The sequence below is a fragment of the Bos taurus genome, chromosome 22 (genome assembly GCF_002263795.3).
Source record: "Bos taurus isolate L1 Dominette 01449 registration number 42190680 breed Hereford chromosome 22, ARS-UCD2.0, whole genome shotgun sequence".
Taxonomy (NCBI): Eukaryota; Metazoa; Chordata; class Mammalia; order Artiodactyla; family Bovidae; genus Bos; species Bos taurus.
This window is the reverse complement of record NC_037349.1, coordinates 50495276-50514966: the sequence shown is the minus strand read 5'-3', so window position 1 is coordinate 50514966 and position 19691 is coordinate 50495276. Positions and strand designations below refer to the sequence as shown.

General features: G+C 61.6%; 2 protein-coding genes across 14 annotated transcripts in view; one reads left to right on the top strand and one right to left on the bottom strand.

Annotated features, from left to right (window-relative positions):
• Positions 1 to 182: 182 nt before the first annotated feature.
• MST1 (macrophage stimulating 1) lies at positions 183 to 5112 on the bottom strand. Of its 5 annotated transcripts, none has more exon segments than NM_001075677.2 (18): positions 183 to 419; positions 512 to 651; positions 751 to 857; positions 938 to 1084; positions 1227 to 1304; positions 1463 to 1583; positions 1675 to 1710; positions 1798 to 1934; positions 2082 to 2184; positions 2271 to 2401; positions 2572 to 2740; positions 2911 to 3036; positions 3184 to 3300; positions 3383 to 3519; positions 3602 to 3716; positions 3797 to 3909; positions 3988 to 4135; positions 5007 to 5082. In NM_001075677.2, coding segments are annotated over 18 exon segments (2139 nt in total). In that variant the 5' UTR covers positions 5059 to 5082; the 3' UTR covers positions 183 to 257.
• The window catches only part of RNF123 (ring finger protein 123), a 28596-nt gene continuing 11246 nt past the window's right edge, over positions 2342 to 19691 (top strand). Inside the window, exons 1-27 of one of the 9 annotated variants that reach the window (XM_024982640.2) lie at positions 3204 to 3292; positions 3704 to 3847; positions 5461 to 5594; positions 7627 to 7744; positions 7997 to 8081; positions 10671 to 10753; positions 10880 to 10974; positions 11312 to 11366; positions 11483 to 11568; positions 11843 to 11929; positions 12143 to 12210; positions 12402 to 12527; positions 12899 to 13013; positions 13098 to 13202; positions 13611 to 13736; positions 13846 to 13938; positions 14010 to 14083; positions 14776 to 14893; positions 15062 to 15155; positions 15343 to 15404; positions 15593 to 15664; positions 15850 to 15970; positions 16482 to 16583; positions 17815 to 17921; positions 18289 to 18487; positions 18861 to 19006; positions 19301 to 19384. In XM_024982640.2, coding sequence (XP_024838408.1) covers positions 7663 to 7744; positions 7997 to 8081; positions 10671 to 10753; positions 10880 to 10974; positions 11312 to 11366; positions 11483 to 11568; positions 11843 to 11929; positions 12143 to 12210; positions 12402 to 12527; positions 12899 to 13013; positions 13098 to 13202; positions 13611 to 13736; positions 13846 to 13938; positions 14010 to 14083; positions 14776 to 14893; positions 15062 to 15155; positions 15343 to 15404; positions 15593 to 15664; positions 15850 to 15970; positions 16482 to 16583; positions 17815 to 17921; positions 18289 to 18487; positions 18861 to 19006; positions 19301 to 19384 — 2385 coding nt within the window. In that variant the 5' untranslated portion in view covers positions 3204 to 3292; positions 3704 to 3847; positions 5461 to 5594; positions 7627 to 7662. Of the gene's footprint in view, positions 2428 to 3203; positions 3293 to 3703; positions 3848 to 5460; positions 5595 to 5966; positions 6371 to 7626; positions 7745 to 7993; positions 8082 to 10113; positions 10250 to 10670; positions 10754 to 10879; positions 10975 to 11311; positions 11367 to 11482; positions 11569 to 11842; positions 11930 to 12142; positions 12211 to 12369; positions 12528 to 12898; positions 13014 to 13097; positions 13203 to 13610; positions 13737 to 13845; positions 13939 to 14009; positions 14084 to 14775; positions 14894 to 15061; positions 15156 to 15342; positions 15405 to 15592; positions 15665 to 15849; positions 15971 to 16481; positions 16584 to 17814; positions 17930 to 18288; positions 18488 to 18860; positions 19007 to 19300; positions 19385 to 19691 lie in introns of those variants that run through there. The other 8 variants (XM_059879615.1, XM_005222792.5, XM_005222791.5 and 5 more) reach the window with 8 other exon arrangements.

The following is a 19691-nucleotide window of genomic DNA, read 5'->3' as shown; positions in this document are numbered from 1 at the left end:
TCCTCCCTGCCATTGATTTAGGGGACTAGTGAGGCCCTGCCCTTCCATAGCACCCACAGGTTAAGGCAGTCCTAGGGCAGATCACCCCGCCTAAGATGTACTGGGCTTGAGTCACACAGGCCCTGCTGCGGAGTTGCCAATTCATTCCCCAGAAGCAGAGGCTAAGAAGCACCCTGCACAGACATCAAGAGGAAAGGTGGCTTTATGTCGGACAGAAAGCTTCAGGCTTGCCAAGGCACACAGGATTGAGGCTGGGACTAGCCCAGCCTCATGACCTTGTGAATCCAGTCCACAAACACAGAGACACGCATGAAGATGGCTGGCCAGCGGGGCCGTGCGCACACTCGGTTGGGGATTATAATTCCCTGCAGGACCCAGCAGTCATGAGTAAAGCAGGCAAGTGGGCCCCCGTAGTCACCCTGGTAGGTGCAAGAACTGGTAAGGGGGGCCTGGGCCGTGGCAGAGACTAGCCCCCTCGGGGGTGAAGCTGGCCAGGGACCCTGCCACTGACCTCACAGGCTCCCACTGGGGCCAGCAGTCCTGCAGTACACATCTCACTCTCCCGTACGCGTCCTCGGTGCTTGACATTACATTCCTGGTTGGAGATGACACTCAGGAGGGCTATGTTCAGGACCGTGTCATCCCCTGTACCTACGGTGAAGGGAATGAGCAGAAGGAGAGGGTCTGCAGGTGGGAACCAAGTTGGGGCCTATTGGCCTGGAGAAGCCCACGCCTCTGCTGTTCTCTTACCTTTGGTCTCACCCCAGCCTGCAATCTCACACCTGGTGCCTGGAGGCACCACATACCGCTCAGGGGGCAGGCAGATCAGGGCCACACGCTGGTTCAGGATCACGGGTCTTGAGCGAGAATGAGGGCTTTCAGGGTCTGAGGCCACAAGGCCCAACCCCACCTCACACCCTCTTGAGTTCTCACACACCTCTCCAACTTGAGCAGAACAAGCTGGGAACCAGAGGGCCCACAGACCATCTTGGCCATTGGGATGTGCTGCAGGTCTGGCTCCCCAGGCTGTGGGTCCTGGAACAGGGTGCCCAGCCACACCTCATAGCCCACGAGAGACATATGGCTGAGAGAGAAGCTCTGCTAGATGAGTTGAGACTCAGGGTCTGCCGCCCAGCGCTCACCTGGTGACTTGCCAGGGAAGGTGGCTGAGGGGGAGACGAAGGCCGGGGGTTGGGACTGGGTCCCCAGACCTAAGGGAGGCTCACCAGGAGGAGAAACACTGCCGGGCAGTCAGAACCCACTGCTCCTTCACTAGGGAGCCTCCGCAGAAGTGCTGGCCCTGCCTGCAGGAATGTGGGTTAGGAAATGGTCCTGAGACCCAGGCTGGACCTGCCATCTCCAGGTCCCCTCCAGATGGGGGCAGGTTCCCACCCTGCTACTGGCACAGGCATAGAGGATATAGCTTCGGCCCATCTTGGGGAGTCAGGCAGTCATGCCTCACCGGTTGCGCAAGCTGACTGTCCAGGGTGAGTTCCCAGGCTGGCCCCCGACCACACGCAGCTTGGAGTGCAACGGGTCCACTCGTGTCACTCTCTTGCCACATTTATCAAACAGCACCTGGTCTAGGGGACAGAGTGTGCTGGGTGAGACCCCCAACTGGATGGACCTGGGGGTGCAAAGGGGCCACAAGGAACGCCTGGCCCAGGTCCATACGTGCAGTCTCCAGGATGGACGGCTGTTGGTCATCATCTGAAAGATCCAAATTCAGCATTAAGGGAGCCAGCCTTTGGCAGTGGAGGCTAAGGGCGGGGCCGGGGTTGAGTCGCGGGTGCTCACCACAGCGCCGCAGCGCACAGTAGTCGAATGGAGTCCCTGGGTCCGTGGTGTAGCACCAGGGCCCGTGACTATCCCCGTCTGGGTTCCGGCAGAAGTTTTCCTCCAGGGGCGTGTGCGGGGCAGAAGTGTGCTTGAACCTAGGCCGAAGAGGGGAGCAAGATCAAAGGGTAACCCCAAGCACTCCAAGCACTGACCAAGATGCCTAGGCTTGGCACCCTAGGCGTTGTCCGGGGCGGGGCCTGTGGCCTGGGTCTGGGAGGTGCCAGGTGCGCGGACAAGCTTACTGCGGCTTATGTGGCGTCTCAGCCGACCAATTCTGACACCGGATGCCCTTTCGGGTCTTGCTAACAGAGCCGCGGTACAGTTCCCCCGCGCCATGGTAGCAGTCTGCAGTGGGCGGACAAGGGAGACCGTCAGCCGGTTCTCGCCCCAGCCCTCCGGCTCCGTGCCTCCAGCCCCAGCTTAGGCCTTACCCTCGGGCCGCACGTCGTCGGTGCAGCGCCGGATCTGGTAACAGAAGGCCATGCGCATGCCAGGCCGCGATGTGAAGCACCAGGGCGCCTCCGATCCGTCGGGGTTTCGACAGAAGTTCTCCCGAAGGTCTCTGAGCAGGCACGCTGCTTAGCCCAGGTGGGTCCCAGCCCGCCAGCAGAAGCCGCAGTCCAGCCTTCAGCTTCTCCCCAGGTCTCGCCTTCCTTCAAGCGCCGCCCGGGACACCCCCTCAGGTCCCATCCCCAGGAGTACTCAGCTCCCAGTGGCTGCCAGCCAACTCACTTGCACGCATACTTTTCCGGCGCAAAGCGATGCTGATGTGGGAGCTGTGCATCCCAACGCTGGCAGGGCACGCCTGCGGCGGTGGTGTTGACTGTGCCCCGGTAGCCCTCGCCTTTCCCGCGGAAGCAGTTGAGCGTCGTGGCTTCCTGGCTCGGCTGTGCCTCGGACCCTTGGATGGACCGAGGCCGGTCGGAGCCGGAGTCGGAGCTGAGACCCGGTCGCGGACTGGTGCGGAGCCCCAGGGTCTCTGGCCCTTCGCCGGGTCACGCCCAGCCCTGCCTCTCGCCCCCAGGCCACGCCCCCACGTATCCCAGGTGCCCTCCCAGGCCCCGCCCTCACGCTGTACCGCAGCGGGGGAGGTCGCAGAACTCTCTCTCCATCTGCGGGTCGGTGGTATAGCACCAGGGCCGCTCCGAGCCGTCCGGATTCCGGCAATAGTTGTCGTCCAGATTTTTGTCCAGAAACCTGGGGGCGGTGGCCGGGCGTAAACAAGAGCCTGGTACTCCCCTGTCTGACCCCATCCACTGGGCATTCTATCGCCCCGCCCCTGGAGACCTCGGCCCTCCCCTTGCCCACCCTCCTCTCGCGCCGAGCCCGCCCCCGCGTACTTGCCGGGCTCGAAGGGGTGTGGGTGCGGGTGCTGCAGGTCCCAGCGTTGACATTCGCGTCCTGACTCGGTGCTGTCCACTGAGCCGCGGTAATCCTCGCCATTGCACCAAAGGCAAGTGGCTGGAGACATACGGGGCCGATGGGTTCGTGGACGGGCGTGGGCACGCGCCTCCCGCCCCAGGCTTGACCGGGAGCCGCTTACCCTCTCGGCAGGACTTTATGCCGCAGCTCTGGAAGCGCACGGCAGGGTCGGTTGTATAGCACCAGGGACCTCCCGGGTCCCTGTCCGGGTTGCGGCAGAAGTTCTCCTCCAAGCCGTTCCGGAGTGTGGGTGTGAACCTGTGAGAGCAGCAATACAGTGCGAGCTGTGGGGAGGGGCGCGCCAGGCGGGCAGAAGCAGAGGGAAGCTGCTGTCTCTCACTTGTGGTCATTGGGAAACCTGTGGCTCCAGCGCTGGCAGGGTAAGCCACCCACGGTGATGGCCACAGTGCCCCGGTACTCGACCCCGTTGTCCACGATGCAGGTGCGAACATAGTCTGGGAGCAAAAGACCCAGAATCAACAAGGCTGGAGACCTCAGCAGCCCTCTCCCCAGAGCACCCTTCGCAGCCACTCACTTTTCTTTTGGAAGAGGTCACAGCGCCCGGAACGCTGCAGTCGTGTATGAGGTGAGTGCTGGGTCCATGGCAGCAACTGGCAACCATGGCTGCTCAAGTTGTAGTGGAAGGCCCTGGGAAGAAGAGGCACAGGGTCACCAGTGCCCAGGTTCCTCTCCCTCCAGTCTTATCTAGGTCCAGTGGCCACTCACCTGCAGTCCAGGAGGGGCCCACAGAGGCCTGCACATTCCTCAGCATTTGCCACATCTTCTTGCCAAGGCCCAGGCCCCACTGAGTGTAGCAGGTGTTGCAGCTCCGTACCCCGAAGCACCTGGAAGTCATTCAAGGGCGAGCGCTGCCCTGCAGGGTGGGCATGCGAATCAGCACATGCATATCAGCATGTGCACACTTTATTCATTCAGGAGATCAAAATACAAGGCCTCTGGAGTGGGTCAGTGACCCTTCAAGGGTCAGACCCCTGTACTGGATGGGAGGAGCAGGCTCAGACGTGACTGTAATCACTAGTGCACCTGTTTAGTGGGCAAGGCACTGGGCTCAGCTGTAAAACATATACTCTGAGCGCAGTGCCTGCTGGTGCTGGCCCTATGGAGCTTATGCTAGCTCATTTCTCACGTGAGGATGTGAAGGCCCAGAGCTATCTTATTAACAAGGCAAAGGCCCAACCCAAGCATTCTGACTCCAAGTCTAAGTTCTAACCAACATAAGGGTAAATGCTGAAAGTGTTGGTCGCTCAGTCCTGTCCAACTCTTTGCGACCCCATGGACTGTAGCCTGCCAAGCTCCTCTGTCCATGGGATTCTCATGGCAAGAATACTGGAGTGGGTTGCCATTTCCTTCTCCAGGGGATCTTCCCAACCTAGGTCTCCTGCATCGCAGACAGATTCTTTACTGTCTGAGCCACCTAACCAGCATAAGGGTATATGCTAGGTAGGAGGATTAGGTCTGGTTCATAAGGGATAAATGCCTGCATGTGTGTATGTGTCTATGGTCCTAACACTGCCTCAAAGCTACAGCAGACATTTCACCGCAGGCCTGAATAGGCAATGTGTTTGTGTTCCTTTGGCTGCCCAGCTCTGTGAAAGAAGCCAAGGTCACTCACTGCTACAGGCTCAGTAGGAAAGCAAGTTCCTGGCTCAGATAGCAGGATGGGCCTGGGGCCGGCCCCTTTCTGAAGGCAGATGGGGATCAGGGCTGAGGGGAAGGGCACTTACCAGGGGCCCCTGAGAACCATATCAGAAGCAGCAGGAGTGGCAGCCACCCCATCCTCCTGGCTGGAGGCTGCACTGTGACCCACCACAGCCCCATCCGGGAAGTTGTGAAACCTGTCCCTACGGGATTGGGTGGCTCTGTCTCCACACCCCCACTCTAGGCTTGCTGGGATCTGACCTGAGACCCAGTGGCAGTAATGGGGGTGGTGCCAGGTCTCAAGCCCCCTAAGTGAGGTACAGGGGCCCTCTCTCTGGCATAGTTACCCCCAAGAAGCCTCCCAATATAGTGGGCAGTGTTGGGAGGGTTCACTGGGGATACTTGAGGTGCTGTGGGGTGGGGGTGTGCAGCCCTCACAGCCTAGGCCCCTCTGAAGGGAAGGGCTGTATGGATATGCTTGCTGCCAGGGGCCAGGGTTCCAGCCTTAAAGTGGTGATATTAAATTTTCCTGAGTTTCAGCTTTCCCCTGTAAAGTGGAGAAAATTCCCTGTTGCTTTGATGACTGATGGGCCCCCACGGGGCTGCCTACGCCTCTGTCAGCAGAGCCCAGGGAAGCTCTCCTCGCCCGGCCAGAGGTGCCATCCCTGGGAAAGGTGAGCGAGGCCACGCGTCTGGCCTGAATGGAGGTGAGGGTGACAGGTGGCAGAGACCCTTGGGAAGAGCAGCCTTTCGGACGTCCTAGCGGACCTTTGGGCCGGATCTCCAAATACGGGCAGGAGTAGAAAGATAGGCGGCCAAGGTCTCTCAGGACACAGCGTTAACGGCACGGCTGGGCCAGGAGCTCCTCCCGCGCAGGTAGGGGACGGAGGCGAAAGAGGTTGGGCAGTCGGGGCGAGGCGGGCTCCGGGAACATCCCGGCTTGGAGGCTACAGAGTGGGGCGCCACCTAGCGGAGGCCGGGCGCGGGTCGGTGCGCGTGCGCGTGCGCGTGCGCGGCGGCCCGCCGTTTGGCCACGGACGGGCGCCGTAGTCGAGTGTTGGGCGGATGTTGTGAGCCGGGACTCGGCGGCGGAGGCTGGGGGGTGAGTGAGGGGCGGCCGGGCTCCGAGATGGGCGGGCTTCCCCGTGGCTCCCCTTGCGTCCCCGGCCCGTCCAGTTGTGAAAGTGCTCGCCGCGCGAGGGATCGCAGCCTGTGGTGCCGGAGTCCGGGCCGGAGCTGGCCTGGAGGGTCCGCCAGAGCTTGGGGCCGGGACCGAGGCGACTTGGGGGAGACTAGCGGTGCCCTCGCGTCCTTGGGGGTGGCTTCGGTTCCGAGCCCGGAACCCTCGGCGGGGCTGAACGGGACGACGTGGCAGGGAGCCCCCGGGCAAGTCAAGGCCCGCCTCCCACCTGGGTCCTCAACACCTGACACCTGGAGTGGATGTCTGGAGGTTTGCTCATGGGTTCCATGACGACGTCTAACCTGTCGTGCACCTGCTCTGTGTCAGAGGGCCGGTGTTGGGCGGCAGGGCAGGGAGTCGCCTTCCTGAGGGGCAGGCGTGGTGCCGACTGGGAGCGGGCAAGAGTGTGTGGCGGGAGCAGAGGAGCTGTTTAGGGTGAGATAACAGAGAGGAGTTCTGTCTCAGGCATTGCTGGCGGACTAGGCTCCAGAGCCGCACCGACTAATAGAACTTTCTGTGATGATGGCAATGTTCTTTATTTTTGGTGTGTAGTCCAGTAACCATTAACCACATGGGGCCACGGAAATCCTTGAAACGTGACCGCTCTAATTGAGAAATTGACTTTAAAATTTTTTAACTGTTCCCGACCCAGGGATTGAACCCGCATCTCTTAGGTCTTTCTGCATTGGCAGGCGGGTTCTTTACCACTAGCTCTGCCTGGGAAGCCCTCTGAAACTTGAACTGAAATTTAAAGAGCCACATGTGGCTAGTAGCTGCTGTGTTGGGCTGCACAACTCTAGATCAGTGAGGCTGGCACCAGCGACTCAGTGCCCCTTCGGAAGCAGCTGTAGCAACACCATGGTGTGTGAGGGACGAACAGCAGTGGGAACAGTGTGTTCTGTAATGAGGGCAGGGGTGCTGCTGTAAGGGGATAGGATGCTGTGTGTGTGAGTAGGGACAAGAAAACTTGCAGACCTTTGGAATAGAGAAGGGAGGAGGATCCTGGAACTGAGGCAGGGGGTCCTGGCCTTGGATGTCAGTCAGATTTGCAGCTGGAGATGGCACCAAGGCCTTTGGATGGTGGACTAGGTGTAGGGTTCTCTCTTCCACATTTGGACCCAGCGTGGCTGATAGCTGAGAAGGATGCAGGGGCTCTGCTCCTGAGCCACCTCCCTTTGGACGCCTTGGTCTGATTTCCCACTGGGTTGAGGCGTTCGTTACTAGTTTGGTTTAACAAACACATATCTGGCATCTGCTCCCCGTTGGGGCCTGGGTGAGCACTGGGCCAGGTGAGGTCTGTCCCACCGTCAGACCCCCACCCACCCTCCCTGTGTAGGAAGTGGGAAACCCCTGCTTGGAGGGCCCCAGAGTCTGGCAGAGCGGTGAGAGACTTCCTGGGTTGATGCGTGTGTGAGTGCCCGTGCAGCGGCTTCACCTGTTCCTAGGCCTTCCTGACACCCCAGGATTGAGGTCAACATGGGAGCCCTTGGCTTCCTTCGAATAGACAGGCTCTGCCTCTGCTTAAGCCCTCAGGACTACAGGCTGCCCACAAGAGATGAAAGATGGCGTCCAAGGAGGGCGGCATGGCTTTCTCGCGCAAGAGCTACAAACTGACTTCAGATGCTGAGAGATCCAGGGTCACAGGTAAGGGCTGGCAGGGCAGGGAGGAGGCTCCCAGTGTTGAGGCAAGCAGGAAGAAGACACAGAGGCAAGCATGTCCCGGGTCCATTGAGCCCCAGGCCCTCCTGCACCTCCCTGGACCTATGAGCCGCCTCTTCTCCACCAGCAGCCATGGAGCAGGGCACCCACCGGGACTGCTCCTCTGGCCTGTGTACTGGCAGGGGCTGGGAACCACACTGACCGTGCATCCCTTCTCCCTTCTAACCTGTGGCCCAGGCATCGTGCATGAGAAGCTGCTGAGCGACTACCTGCACCGTGTCTTTGCCTCTCCTGATCACAGACCCGCGGCAGCCACCAGCAGGTATGGCCGGATGGCTCTCCCCTTCCTCTGCGGGGCCAGACCAGAGGCAGGAGGCTGGGGTGTGGGGAGGGAGGCTGGGCTCTGGGGAGGCTGGCTTGCGTTCTGTCCTCGCTCTGATGCTCCTGACTGCGAGACCTGTGGCCCAGAGAGTACCAGAGTCTGTGCCCTGGCGGTGCTGGTACCTCCCTTGAGGGAGTAGCGGAGGTCAGGGGCACGGTGCAGGCTTAGTCCTCAGTGTGGCACTTCACACCTGCTCTACACGCAGCATCTGGTCTGTGCGCCCCTGCCCTTACCTCCAACGCACCCTGGCCTGGCCCTCTATAGCCTCTGCTGGATCTATAATATGCAGACTCCACCAGCCCTTTATTTCCTGTACGTTTAATGTATTTAAGTTGAGCTTATATCGAAGTTATAAGTGCAGTTTAGCAGCAACTTGTAGAAGCAAAAGTATCTGCCATCTTCTTCTAATATAAACGACCGCTCATGATTCCATTTTGTGTTATCTCGTAATGTATGCAGTTTGGGTTTTGTCGTGTGCGAAATTTGCTTAAAATTTTTGTCACTGTCAGTTTCTTTAAAGTTATTGAGGAATAGGTGGCATACCATAAACTGCGTGTATTTAAAGCACACCATCTAGTAAGCTGTGACACAGATAACCTGAGAAACCATCACTGCATGGACATACCCAAAAGCTTATCGGAGTTTTAAATCCTGTTTTTGTCATCAGAGGTTATTCCTGCCTGGTTTTCTACGCTACAGATTGATACTAGTGGGCATCTTTTAGGGCCAGGAATCTGCCTGAGCACTGCCCTGGTTTAGGGGGGCTTTGGTTTTTGTAAACAGTGCTGCATGGACGCCCAGGGTTGGGATCACGTGCCTGGAGTGTTTGAATCTCAGTCACTCGTAGGACTGCTGGTGAATTTCTTCTTCTTCAAAGGGTTCTGAACATTCTTCCTCCCTGCAGTGAGGCATGGGTGTCCCTATGTCTCAGCTCCCTCGCCAGCCAGCTTTGTTCTGTCTTGCACAGTCTCTGCTCACTGGGCAGGCCCAAAGGGCCCCCTCTTCCATTTTAGCAGCCATGGTGGCCAAAGGGTTTCCACTTGTGGAGGGCTGGGGCCCACCTCTATCCCAGCCCCAGTCCTGGCCTGTCCCCAGGCCACCCGATCCCTCCCTCATGTGACGGCAGGAATGATCCTGCTGCCACTGGCACCGCTATTGCCAGGAGTGAGAGCAGGTGGCGGAGCCGTTAGTCAGTGGTGCTGGGGACGCAGAATTCTGGGTCAGGACCTGGGCAGGCCAGAAAGGCCAGGCCAGGGCTGAGGGTGGCCAAATGGGAGGTGCTGCAGGCATTCACTGAGGCCGAGTCTCAGACTGCCTGCCCGCAGCTGCTCTTAAAAGCAGGCACAGGACTGGGGCAGCCCTCCCAGCGTGGGCCTGTAAGAAGTGCCCTTGAGGAAGCCTGCTTGATCTGTGGGCCCGCTGGGGGTGTTAAGACACAGAGGGGCTCCAGCCTTCCACGTTACTGGCAAGGCACCCCACTGCACAGCTGCCTCCTGGCCTTGACCTGGGGCTCCACAGCAGTGGGGAGGAGGCTTCGTGAGTCTCTCCTTCTTGCAGCCCAAGGTCAGTTGTAGCTCATGGTGTGGGAACATAACGGCCCCTGGGCCTGGGCTGAAGCTACTTAGCCATAGAGTCGGTGTGCTGGCCCATCCATGTGCTCTTCCAGGGCCTGACCTCTCGGGCGGTGAGCAGGCTGTGACCTGGGATTCGACATGGAAGAGCAGGTGCCAGCAGTCTGTGGGCTGGATCCGGATGGGCCTTGGGCCTCTGCTCCTGGAGCCCTGCTAGTTACCACCACCTCATTCCTGGCTATTCTTAGCAGCTGAGCTCAGGATTAGCTGGCCAGCATTAGGCAGAGCTCTTTCTCCTCTGGGCATGTGTGCTGGGAGGATGAGGGGGCCACTCAGACACATCCTCCCGGCCCCTCTGGCCGGGGCAGGTGGCCTGCCGTGTGCTCTCCTCTCCTCTGCAGGTGGGTCCAGGACACAGCCAGCCAGAAGCTAAGAGGGCTGAGCCCTGCATCCTCCCAGGACATGTCTCATTCAACACACAGGCTTCCCTGGATGGGACCACAGACCTGGGGTCAAGGATTGGAATGGCTGGTCTTGGTACTGAGCATCCTGGGGTTCTGCGCTTCTCCCAGCCCTCCTGGCCCAGGCGTAATCAACAAGCCACCTTCAGGAGTGGGCAGGTCCTGGGCTGCACAGGGAGCATTATTGCTCGGACTCTTCACAGTATCTCTGACATACAGCTGTTGTTCCATTTGTACAGATGAGGGGATTAAGGCTGACAGAGGGATCTTCCTTCTTCTTTTTTCTTTTCAAATCAGTCTTGCAATGCTCCAAGTTTAGTGGATAACCCAGTCTCTGACCCCCAGCATCCCAGAATGTGGGACTGGCACACCCCTTGTTCTGGAGTCTGGGCAGCCACCCTCCTCAGCTCAGGAGAGGGGACTGGGAGAGGGGTTTGGCGTCATCTGGCTGGTTTCAAGGACTTGGGGGCCCCCTCTCAGCCTCTCACTCTCCCCAGGAAACCCCTGAACTTCCAGAACCTGCCAGAGCATCTGGACCAGCTGTTACATGTGGATGACAAGGAAGACGAGGAGAGCCAGGGTAGATGACAGCGTCAATCTAGAAGGGGGTTCAGGGGCTGGGTGGGCCTGGGGGGCTCGGTGCCCTCTCTGTGTCTGCCTGAGCCTGTGCCCGGCCCAACCCCTCACCCTCTTCTCTGTTTTTCAGAACAGGTTGAGGGGCGGCTTGGCCCGTCCACTGTGGTCCTCGACCACACAGGTGGCTTTGAAGGGCTGCTTCTAGTGGATGATGACCTCTTGGGGGTGAGCAAGGGCAAGGCCTGGGGCCCCATATCCAAGCCCCTCCTGATGTGGCCCATTGAGTCCCCATCCCCCAAACCTTCCTGACAGTAGCCCCGAAACGCTCTTGGTGTGACCCCAACCCCGAGGTCTTCCCAACACAGCCCCCTCCCATCACGCTTCCAGCCCAGGATCCCTCCTGACCCGGGCCTGGGCCTTTCCGCCCTGTTCCGGCACGGTTCAGCATTGGCCACGACAGGTGTCGCCACTGAGGCGAGCCGAGTTGGCATGGGACTGTGCTCCCTTGGGGAGGCCCCCGTGTGCCCAGGAGGAGGCTCACCACCCCCTGCTCCCCACCCAGGTGATTGGACACAGCAACTTTGGGACGATCCGCTCCACCACGTGTGTGTACAAAGGTGAGACCATGCTCCACCATGGCCCAGGGAGCTGGCAGGGAGTTCGAGGGCCCAGGCCTCAGGCAGGAGGCAGTTTTTGTTTAAAACCTTGCAGGGTCTGACACGACTCTTTCCAGGGAAATGGATCTACGAGGTGCTCATCTCCTCCCAGGGGCTCATGCAGATTGGCTGGTGCACAATCAACTGCCGCTTCAATCAGGAGGTACCGGCGGAGAGGGGCCCTGCCCAGGCCTCAGCAGGGCTCAGGCAACCCCCAGCCCAATGCGGTCCTTTGAGGACCCTCACCTGGACTGTCCTCGGGAGGAGGACCATGTCCCACCCCATCCCAGGACACCGCAGCCCCAAAACAGCCCTCCTGCCTTCCCTGGGCGCATCAGCCCCCTTCAGTAGAGCCGTGTGGGTCCAAGGCTGGTGGCTGGCGGGCTCTGGTCCTGCCCCTCCCCACTCCCCGGACCTCATGGATGGCTCCTCCCTAGGAGGGGGTTGGAGATACACACAACTCCTATGCCTACGACGGCAACCGGGTACGCAAGTGGAACGTGACCACAACGAACTACGGAAAGGTGAGGCCACCTCACCAGCTGCCACCTGCCCTCTGGCCCTCCCGTGGCTCGGTGCGGGCAGCAGTGAGGGGGTGGAGGGCACCACAGGGGGCACGGACTCAGGTCCTCTGTCCTGGGGCCAGTCTCCCCTGGTGCAGTGCAGACGCAGGTGGAGGGGCAGCGTGGGCAGGGCCCTGGGCTCCTGCTCATCTGCACGGCGTCCTCCCCTGGCAGGCATGGGCAGCGGGGGACATCGTGAGCTGCCTGATCGACCTGGATGAAGGCACTCTGTCCTTCTCCCTGTGAGTCTCCCCTCTGTCCCCAGGCCTGGCCTCTGGGGCACCCCAGGCTGCCCTCACGGTCCAGGCCCTACTGTAAGGGCTTTGGCTCTGGCAGCCGGAGGGTGGGCAGCCCCGACAGAGGGCTGCTCACGGGTCCCTTTCAGCTACCTCCTTTCTTAGCCCTGGCTCATGGGCCCTCCTTTCTGCTCCAGGAATGGTGTGTCACTGGGCACCGCCTTTGAGAACTTATCCAGGGGCCTGGGCATGGCTTACTTCCCAGCCATCAGCCTCTCCTTTAAGGAGTCTGTGGCCTTCAACTTTGGCAGCCGTCCGCTGCGATATCCTTTTATGAAGAAGGCAGTGGGCCGCTTGGGTGCGCTTGAGGAAGTTAGGAGCAGGGCTCCCTGCTCCCAGAGCTCTGTGGGCTGGGGCGGGCCCTGCTGCCGTGAGGAGTGAACGGGTAGGCTTAGGTGAATGTCAAGGATGATGCTTACACTAACCATCGTTGCTTTAGTTGAACAGTGAAGAGCATGAAGTGGCAAGTGGAGGTTCAGTCCACAGAGAAAGGGGAGGGAGGGGTGTGGTGCAGACTAGGCAGTCTGACCTCACAGCCCTGCCCTGGAGCCCAGGCCCCACCGCAGGGGTCTTGGCGGGAGCGGTGGGCGTGCTGAGCCACAGAGCAGCTGTTGCTGGCTTAACTCGGTGGTACCTACCCAGTGGCGGGCTACCGGCCCCTGCAGGACCCGCCGAGCACCAGCCTGGTGCGGGCACAGAGGTTGCTGGGCTGCTTCCGGGCAGTGCTCAGCATGGAGCTGGACCCCGTGGTGAGCCGGCATCCGGGCTGGGTGGGCTGGGGGCTTTCTGCAGCCCTCCGCCCCTCACCGTCCTCTCCTCCCCCGCATCCCCAGGAAGGGCGGCTGGTGGAGAAGGAGAGCTCTGAGTGGCAGTTGCAGGGACAGCCCACCGTCCTCCTCACCCTGGCCCACATCTTCCATCACTTTGCACCGCTCCTGGTGAGGGGATGTGAGGGAGGGGAAAGGCCCAGGTTGAGGGCTGGGGTGCTGAGGTGTGTGAGGTCCAGTCGCCTCACCTGGCAGGACCCCCATGACCAGAGCTCTCAGACCTCAAGGATGTCATGGGGCAGCGGGGGCGGGGAGGAGGAGATGCTTCCAGCTGAGGGTATTGGGCTTTCTAGAAAAGATCCAGGGGTGGTGACATCCGAGGCCAAGGGAACAGCCTTTGCAGAGCCCCAGAGGGGCCGTGGGGCAGCGGCCTTTCCTGTGTCTCCATCAGACCCCGGAAGGGCTCCTCCATGTCTTAGGGGTCCTCCAGGGGGCCCAGGAGCAGGGTGGGGTGGGGGTGGGGGGCGGCCTGAGAGGGATAGAAGGCCGCCGCCTCACCAGCACCCGGCCCTGGTGCAGTGTGAGGTGTACGTGGTGGAGGCCGTGCTTATGAGCTTCCTGCTGGGCGTCGTGGAGGCGGGCCCCCCCGAGCAGGCGCAGACCGTGGTACACCACGTCCTGGACCTCCTGTGGCTCTTCATGGAGGTGAGGCCAGGACGGGGGAGGTGCGGGCAGGTATTGGAGAAGGCCGCGCGGACGGCTGGCTCGGGGCTGCCCTCGGCGGCTCGCCGTGCAACCTGACCCCCTTTTCCAGGACTACGAGGTGCAGGACTGCCTCAAGCAGCTGATGATGTCCCTGTTGCGGCTGTACCGCTTCTCGCCCATCGTCCCCGACCTGAGCCTGCAGGTGGGAGCTCCCGCCCCAGCCCTGAGCCCCCCAGGCCTCCCCCGCCCCCTCTGAGCACCCTCTCCCCACAGATCCACTACCTGCGGCTCACCATCGCCATCCTCAGTCACGAGAAATCCCGCAAGTTTCTGCTTAGCAACGTCCTGTATCCTCCCCTTGCTGCCAGGCAGGCCAGCCCTGCGGTGCCTGCTGGGGTCAGCAGAGGCCCTGGGAGGGCGGTGTGCCTTCAGCCAGGGCTCGCCACGGAGGCTCAGGAGGGCCAGAGCCACCTTGTTTCAGGACTCAGCCTTCCAGCACTTTCTCTCCAGAGCAGGGAGGGTAGCGCTACGCAGAGGTGAGTGAGGTGCCACCCGCGCCTGCACTCTTCAGCCAAAGTGCCGCACTTTTATCTGTGGTCCATGGCGGATGTTCCTGCGAGACCTTCTTTATGGAGTCAGCTCTTGTGTTTCCAGAAAAACATGGAGAATGGCAGGAGTAGGAAAGAGAGCGTGGTTTCGGGCCCCTGGCTGGGAAGCCTGTGCCGGTAGCTGTCCTGTCTCTCTGGGGTTCTCAGCCTCTAGGAGGCAGAAGCATATGGATAGGCCACAGCCCTCCGCCCAGCTGTCCCAGCATCTTCTGCTCCTGTGACAAGCCGTGATTGGGTGCTTGCAGGGAATTGGGCAGGGAATTGACAACCACAGCCCTTTCTCAGGGCTCACAGGCAGGGCAGACAGGCACACAGCAGCCACGGGCCCCTGGGAGGGAGGCGGGCAGGCTCTGGGAGGGCTTCCCAGGGAGGACTCGCGAGGGTGTCCGGGGCCCTGGCGGTGAGTGGAGCTCTGCCTTGACGACCACCAGCTTCGATGTGCTGCGGTCTGTCGTCTTCTTTTATATCAAGAGCCCACTGCGTGTGGAGGAGGCTGGCCTCCAGGAGCTTATCCCGACCACGTGGTGGCCCCACCGCTCCCCCAGGGAGGTGAGCAGGCCTGAGGCGGGTGGGCGCGGTCTCAGCGAGGGCTGACCTGGGCTGTCTGAACCACCTGTGCTTGGCACACGAGGCCACTTCCTGGGCTGAGGGCTGGAGCAGGGGTCTCCTGGGTCCTGGGTGAGTCTTGCTGTCTCGGATCCCCCTGCCCCTGCCCAGGGCAAAGAGGAGGTGAGGGAAGAGACCTCTGAGGAGAGGCTCCGGCGGCGTGCCTACGAACGGGGCTGCCAGAGGCTCAAGAAGCGCATTGAAGGTTGGCCCCCAGCCTTGGGCACTGGGTGGGGGTGGAGGATTTGCGTGCAGGTGTACTTGGGGCACTTGGTGGAGAGCATGCTTAGGTGGGACGCAGGGATCCCTGGTGGTGGAGCCCTGATCCAAAGCTGCTCCCCCTGCCCGTCTCCGGGAGCCTGAGGGTGTCCTGCTCTCCACCCCACCCCCAGTGGTGGAAGAACTACAGGTCCAGATCCTGAAGCTGCTGCTGAACAATAAGGATAACAATGGGGTGAGTGACTCCCAGGCCTGCCTGCGTCCCTGGTAGGGAGGGTGCCAGACGGGCCCCAGAGACCCAGAGGGCAGGGCTGGCATGGGCCCTGTGGCAGGGTGCAGGGCGGGGGCTGGGACGCACCACTGGGTCCAGCCTGGGGCCAGCGTCCTCAGTTCCTCACAGCCTCAGCTTTCCCTCCCCCAAAGGGTGAAGCTTCCAGGTACATCTTCCTGACCAAGTTCCGGAAGTTTCTGCAGGAGAATGCCAGCGGCCGGGGGGTAGGTGTCCCCACCACGGCCCCCCAGCTGTGTCGTGTGGTTTGCACCTGGTTTCGGGCACCGTCTGCTCGTCCCCTGCTGCCCCGCCCTCCCCACTGAGTCCCGGGTCCCAGGGCAGGGCCTCGGATGAGGAGCAGGCTGGCCCCTGGGCCACACAGACATGTGTCTCACACCTGTGTCTACAGAACACACCCATGCTCTGCCCCCCCGAGTACATGGTCTGCTTCCTGCACCGCTTGATCTCAGCCCTGCGCTTCTACTGGGACGAGTACAAGGCTTCGAAACCACGCACCTCCTTCAGTGAGGGTGAGTGTGACCCGGGCCCCACATGGCAGGCGCTGGGCAGAGCTGGACACCGGGCAGCCTCTGGGCGTTGGCTGAGGCCAGGGCCGGGGGCACTGTCCCAGGCCTCCTGCCTGATGGAGCCCTGCTCCCTGGGGCGCAGTGTTTGCTCTGATGGTCCCCAGCTTCCTGTCCTCCATAGGCCCCTTTCCTCGGTCCTTGCCCGCCCATCCCTTCGTCGGGGTTGCCTTGGGTGGGCTCTGAGGTGTTGGGGGCCCTGCATTTGCGTGGAACAGAGTCCTCTAGACTCAGTGGGAGCAGCCTGGATTGGGGGATCTCCCACAGGGCTGGGTCAGGGCCCTCTGATTCTCCCCTGGGTGACGCACAACCAAGAATGCCCCCTTCATCCCAAGTTGTGCCGTTCCTGGAACTGGCGTGAAACGGCAGAGGGCAGGAGTTGTAGGGGAAGGCTGGTCAGGTTGGTGGCCTAGGCCAGGGGTCCTGCTGGGCTCTGACTGCTGGTCTGACCTCGCAGAGGCCTACGTCCCACCCCAGATCTTCTATAACGGCAAGGTGGACTACTTCGACCTGCAGCGCCTCGGAGGCCTCCTTTCACACCTTCGGAAGACGCTCAAAGGTGTGCGTGGGCCTGTGGGTGGTGAGCAGGGCAGCTCCTGAGCCAGCCCTGCCTTGACTGCTGAGCTGCGCTGTGTCCACCAGAGGGCGCCTGAGCTTCCCACCTGCTCAGCGGGGAAGATGCTGCTCTCCCTCCTTGCCTCGGGCTGTCGTCCAGCTATTCCTTCCCCTGCATCCACCCCAGAGGAGGTCTGGGAGCCCTGTCATGAAATCCGGGGCTGATGGAGCAGGGGGAGGGGAACCTCAGGGTCTCAGTGAGGGGTGGCGTGGGGTGAGGTGGCGCATGTTTGCTGCTTGAGCTGCTTTCGAGGTTGAGCACAAGCGGCTCCTGTGCAGAGGGCGGAGGGCACAGTGTGAACGGTGGCAGAGGTGCCAGCGGCAGCCCAGCACAGCCTGGAGAGGTGTGCCAGAGCCGGCGTGCCAGAGAGGAAAATGAGAGGCGGGAAGCGATGGGAGACGAGGCCTGGGAGTCTGCACGGCGGAGTCTGAAGTCCTGTGGGCTACAGAGTTGCTGGAGGCTCCTTCAGGGACAGGGGTAGCTTCGGAAGGTCCTGAAGCAGAGGAGCAAGGTTGGGGTTGGGAGTCTGCATCGTAAGAAGCTCCCTCTGGACACTGGGGTATGGAGGGTGGAGTGCAAGGGCCCAGAAGGAGACAAGGAAGCAAAGTCGTCCAGGCAGCAGAGGAGATGGGAGGATGTGGGGGGGAGGGAGGGGGTCAAGGATGAGCCCAGGCTTCCTGCCAGAGGCTGTGGGATTGAGGCCCCCTCAGGAACAGGAGCTGCAGGAGAGGGTAGTGCGGTGTGTTTGAGGGCCCAGCGATGCAGCCAGGATGAAGGCCTGGGCTGGAGGCAGAGCTGCTATGTCTGGCTGTCAGAATAGAGGTGGAGACAGGTCTACAGTGAGGCCCGGACAGCTCTGGATCAGCTTCAGTTTACGGAGCAGGACAAGGAGGAAAGTCAGAGGAGTAGGGGGTCCCTGGACAGAGTGAGGTCACGGAGATAAAGACAGAGGGAGCAACGGGAGAGCCTCCTGCCTCACTCAGCAGAACTTGCCCCACGAGACCCAGGGCCTTACGGTGCGGAGTGAAGGCTGGGTTGGAGCAGGTGGACGGCAAGGCACAGGCACTGTGGTCAATGTGACTCCGGCACGCTCTCGCTGAGGGTGCCGGGGCGGCTCCTCCTGTGACCCCTCTCCCCTCCACTAGCCTGAGAGCCTTCCTGCCCTTCCTCCTAGATGACCTTGCCTCCAAGGCCAACATCCTGATCGACCCGATGGAGCTCCAGGCGACCACCATGGATGACCTGGACGAGGACGAGGAGCCAGCCCCAGCTGCGGCCCAGGTGCCGCGGTAGGGGCAGGCGGGGGCTTTGTGTTGGGCTGTCCCTCTAGCATCAGGGCTGGAGTGTCACACAGGCCATCTCCCCATCCATGCTGGCAAGGAGCTTGTCCCCCGGCAGGGTCCCGTGCTGTAGGGGAGGCGTGGAGGGCCGGTGTGGTGGGAGGGCTGCCAGCTGCTGAGGCCGTATGAGACCCCGGGCCTTGAGAGGCACAGTGAAGGCTGGGCGGGGGCAGTTGGAGGACGAGGTGCAGCCATGCGGTAAACGGGGCCCTGTGGGGTCTATCCCCCGCCCACGAGTCAAGGGAGCCCCGAGCGGGCCCAGGCCCTGGGATTGTTGAGTGGAGTCTGGCCTCCTCTCTCCACCGCAGCGCCCCATGCAGGCCCTGGCCGTGGGGGGCGCGCTGCCCCTGCCTCGGCCCGGCTGGCTCAGTTCTCCAACCCTGGGCCGAGCCAACCGCTTCCTCAGCACCGCAGCTGTGAGCCTGATGACCCCACGGCGGCCCCTGAGTGCCTCGGAGAAAGTGAAGGTCCGCACGCTGAGCGCAGAGCAGAGGACCCGTGAGGACAGTAGGTGCCAGGCAGGGCCGGGCGGGGCCCCCCTGACGGAACCTTCTGTCCTGTGAGACTCTTCCCCCTTGCAAAGCCAAGTACACCCGTTCCCTCCTGGTCCTGTGGCCTGGCAGCATCTCAAGGGTATGGGAAGTGCACTCTGAGGGCGGGAGATCAATGCTACAGAAATAGGTCCTGGATGCAGGACCTTCCCCGCCCCCGCCCGGCTCCCACATTCTCCCTGCAGGTCCATCTTGGGGCCTGGGCAGCGGGTGAGGGCTCCCTTCTGCTGCGAGGCCCCTCCTGGCTCCATAGGCTTAGACGAGAACTGGAATGGCCCCGACCCTGACCCTGACCCTGACCCTGTCCTTGTCCTTCCCCTGTTCCCTAGTCGAGGGTAGCCAGTGGAATGAGGGCCTGCTGGTGGGGCGGCCCCCCGAGGAACCTGAGCATCCCCTCACCGAGAACTCCCTGCTGGAAGTCCTAGATGGTGTCGTCATGATGTATAACCTCAGTGTTCACCAGCAGTTGGGCAAGGTCTCGCACACGCATGTCATGTGGTTCTGTGTGTCTGCATGCGTCTGTGTGTGCCCACGAACCCACTTTCTGCAGGGGTGCTTGGGCACAGCTGTGCGCGTGAGCATATGTCACAGCAAGACTAGTGTTTCTGCCCTTTGGGCCTGACCCGATGGACTTCTGTGGGAGGGGGCTGTCCTCCTAAGGTGAAGAACCGGTTTGGTGGGGCTGGGGTCTGGGCTGTGTGTGGAGAACCATGTGCGAGGTGCCTAAGGGTCCCCCTGGACATGTGGTGTCCGCTGTCTGGTGCTGTAGATGGTGGGAGTGTCCGATGATGTCAACGAGTACGCGATGGCCCTGCGGGACACAGAGGACAAGCTCCGCCGGTGCCCCAAGCGGGTAAGGTGGGCGGGCAGGTGGCACTTGGGGAGGGCAGGCTGTGGCAGAGGGCGGCTCGCTCCCTGGGGGTCCCCAGGGCGGCCCACGAGGAAAACCTGCTCCTTGGCCCTGAGGGCTGCCCAGCAGCTCCCCTGTCCCCACCCCCCGCCCTGGCCCGCCCACGGCAGTGAGAGTGGGGCCGGCAGCAGGGCCAGGCCCGGCCTGAGCCCTGTTAGCGAGCCATGGCCTGTGCCAAGGTGCCCGCACCCGGCCACTAAGTGCTCACGCACACCCACTCTCCTCATCAATTATGGATTCGCCCCGAGTG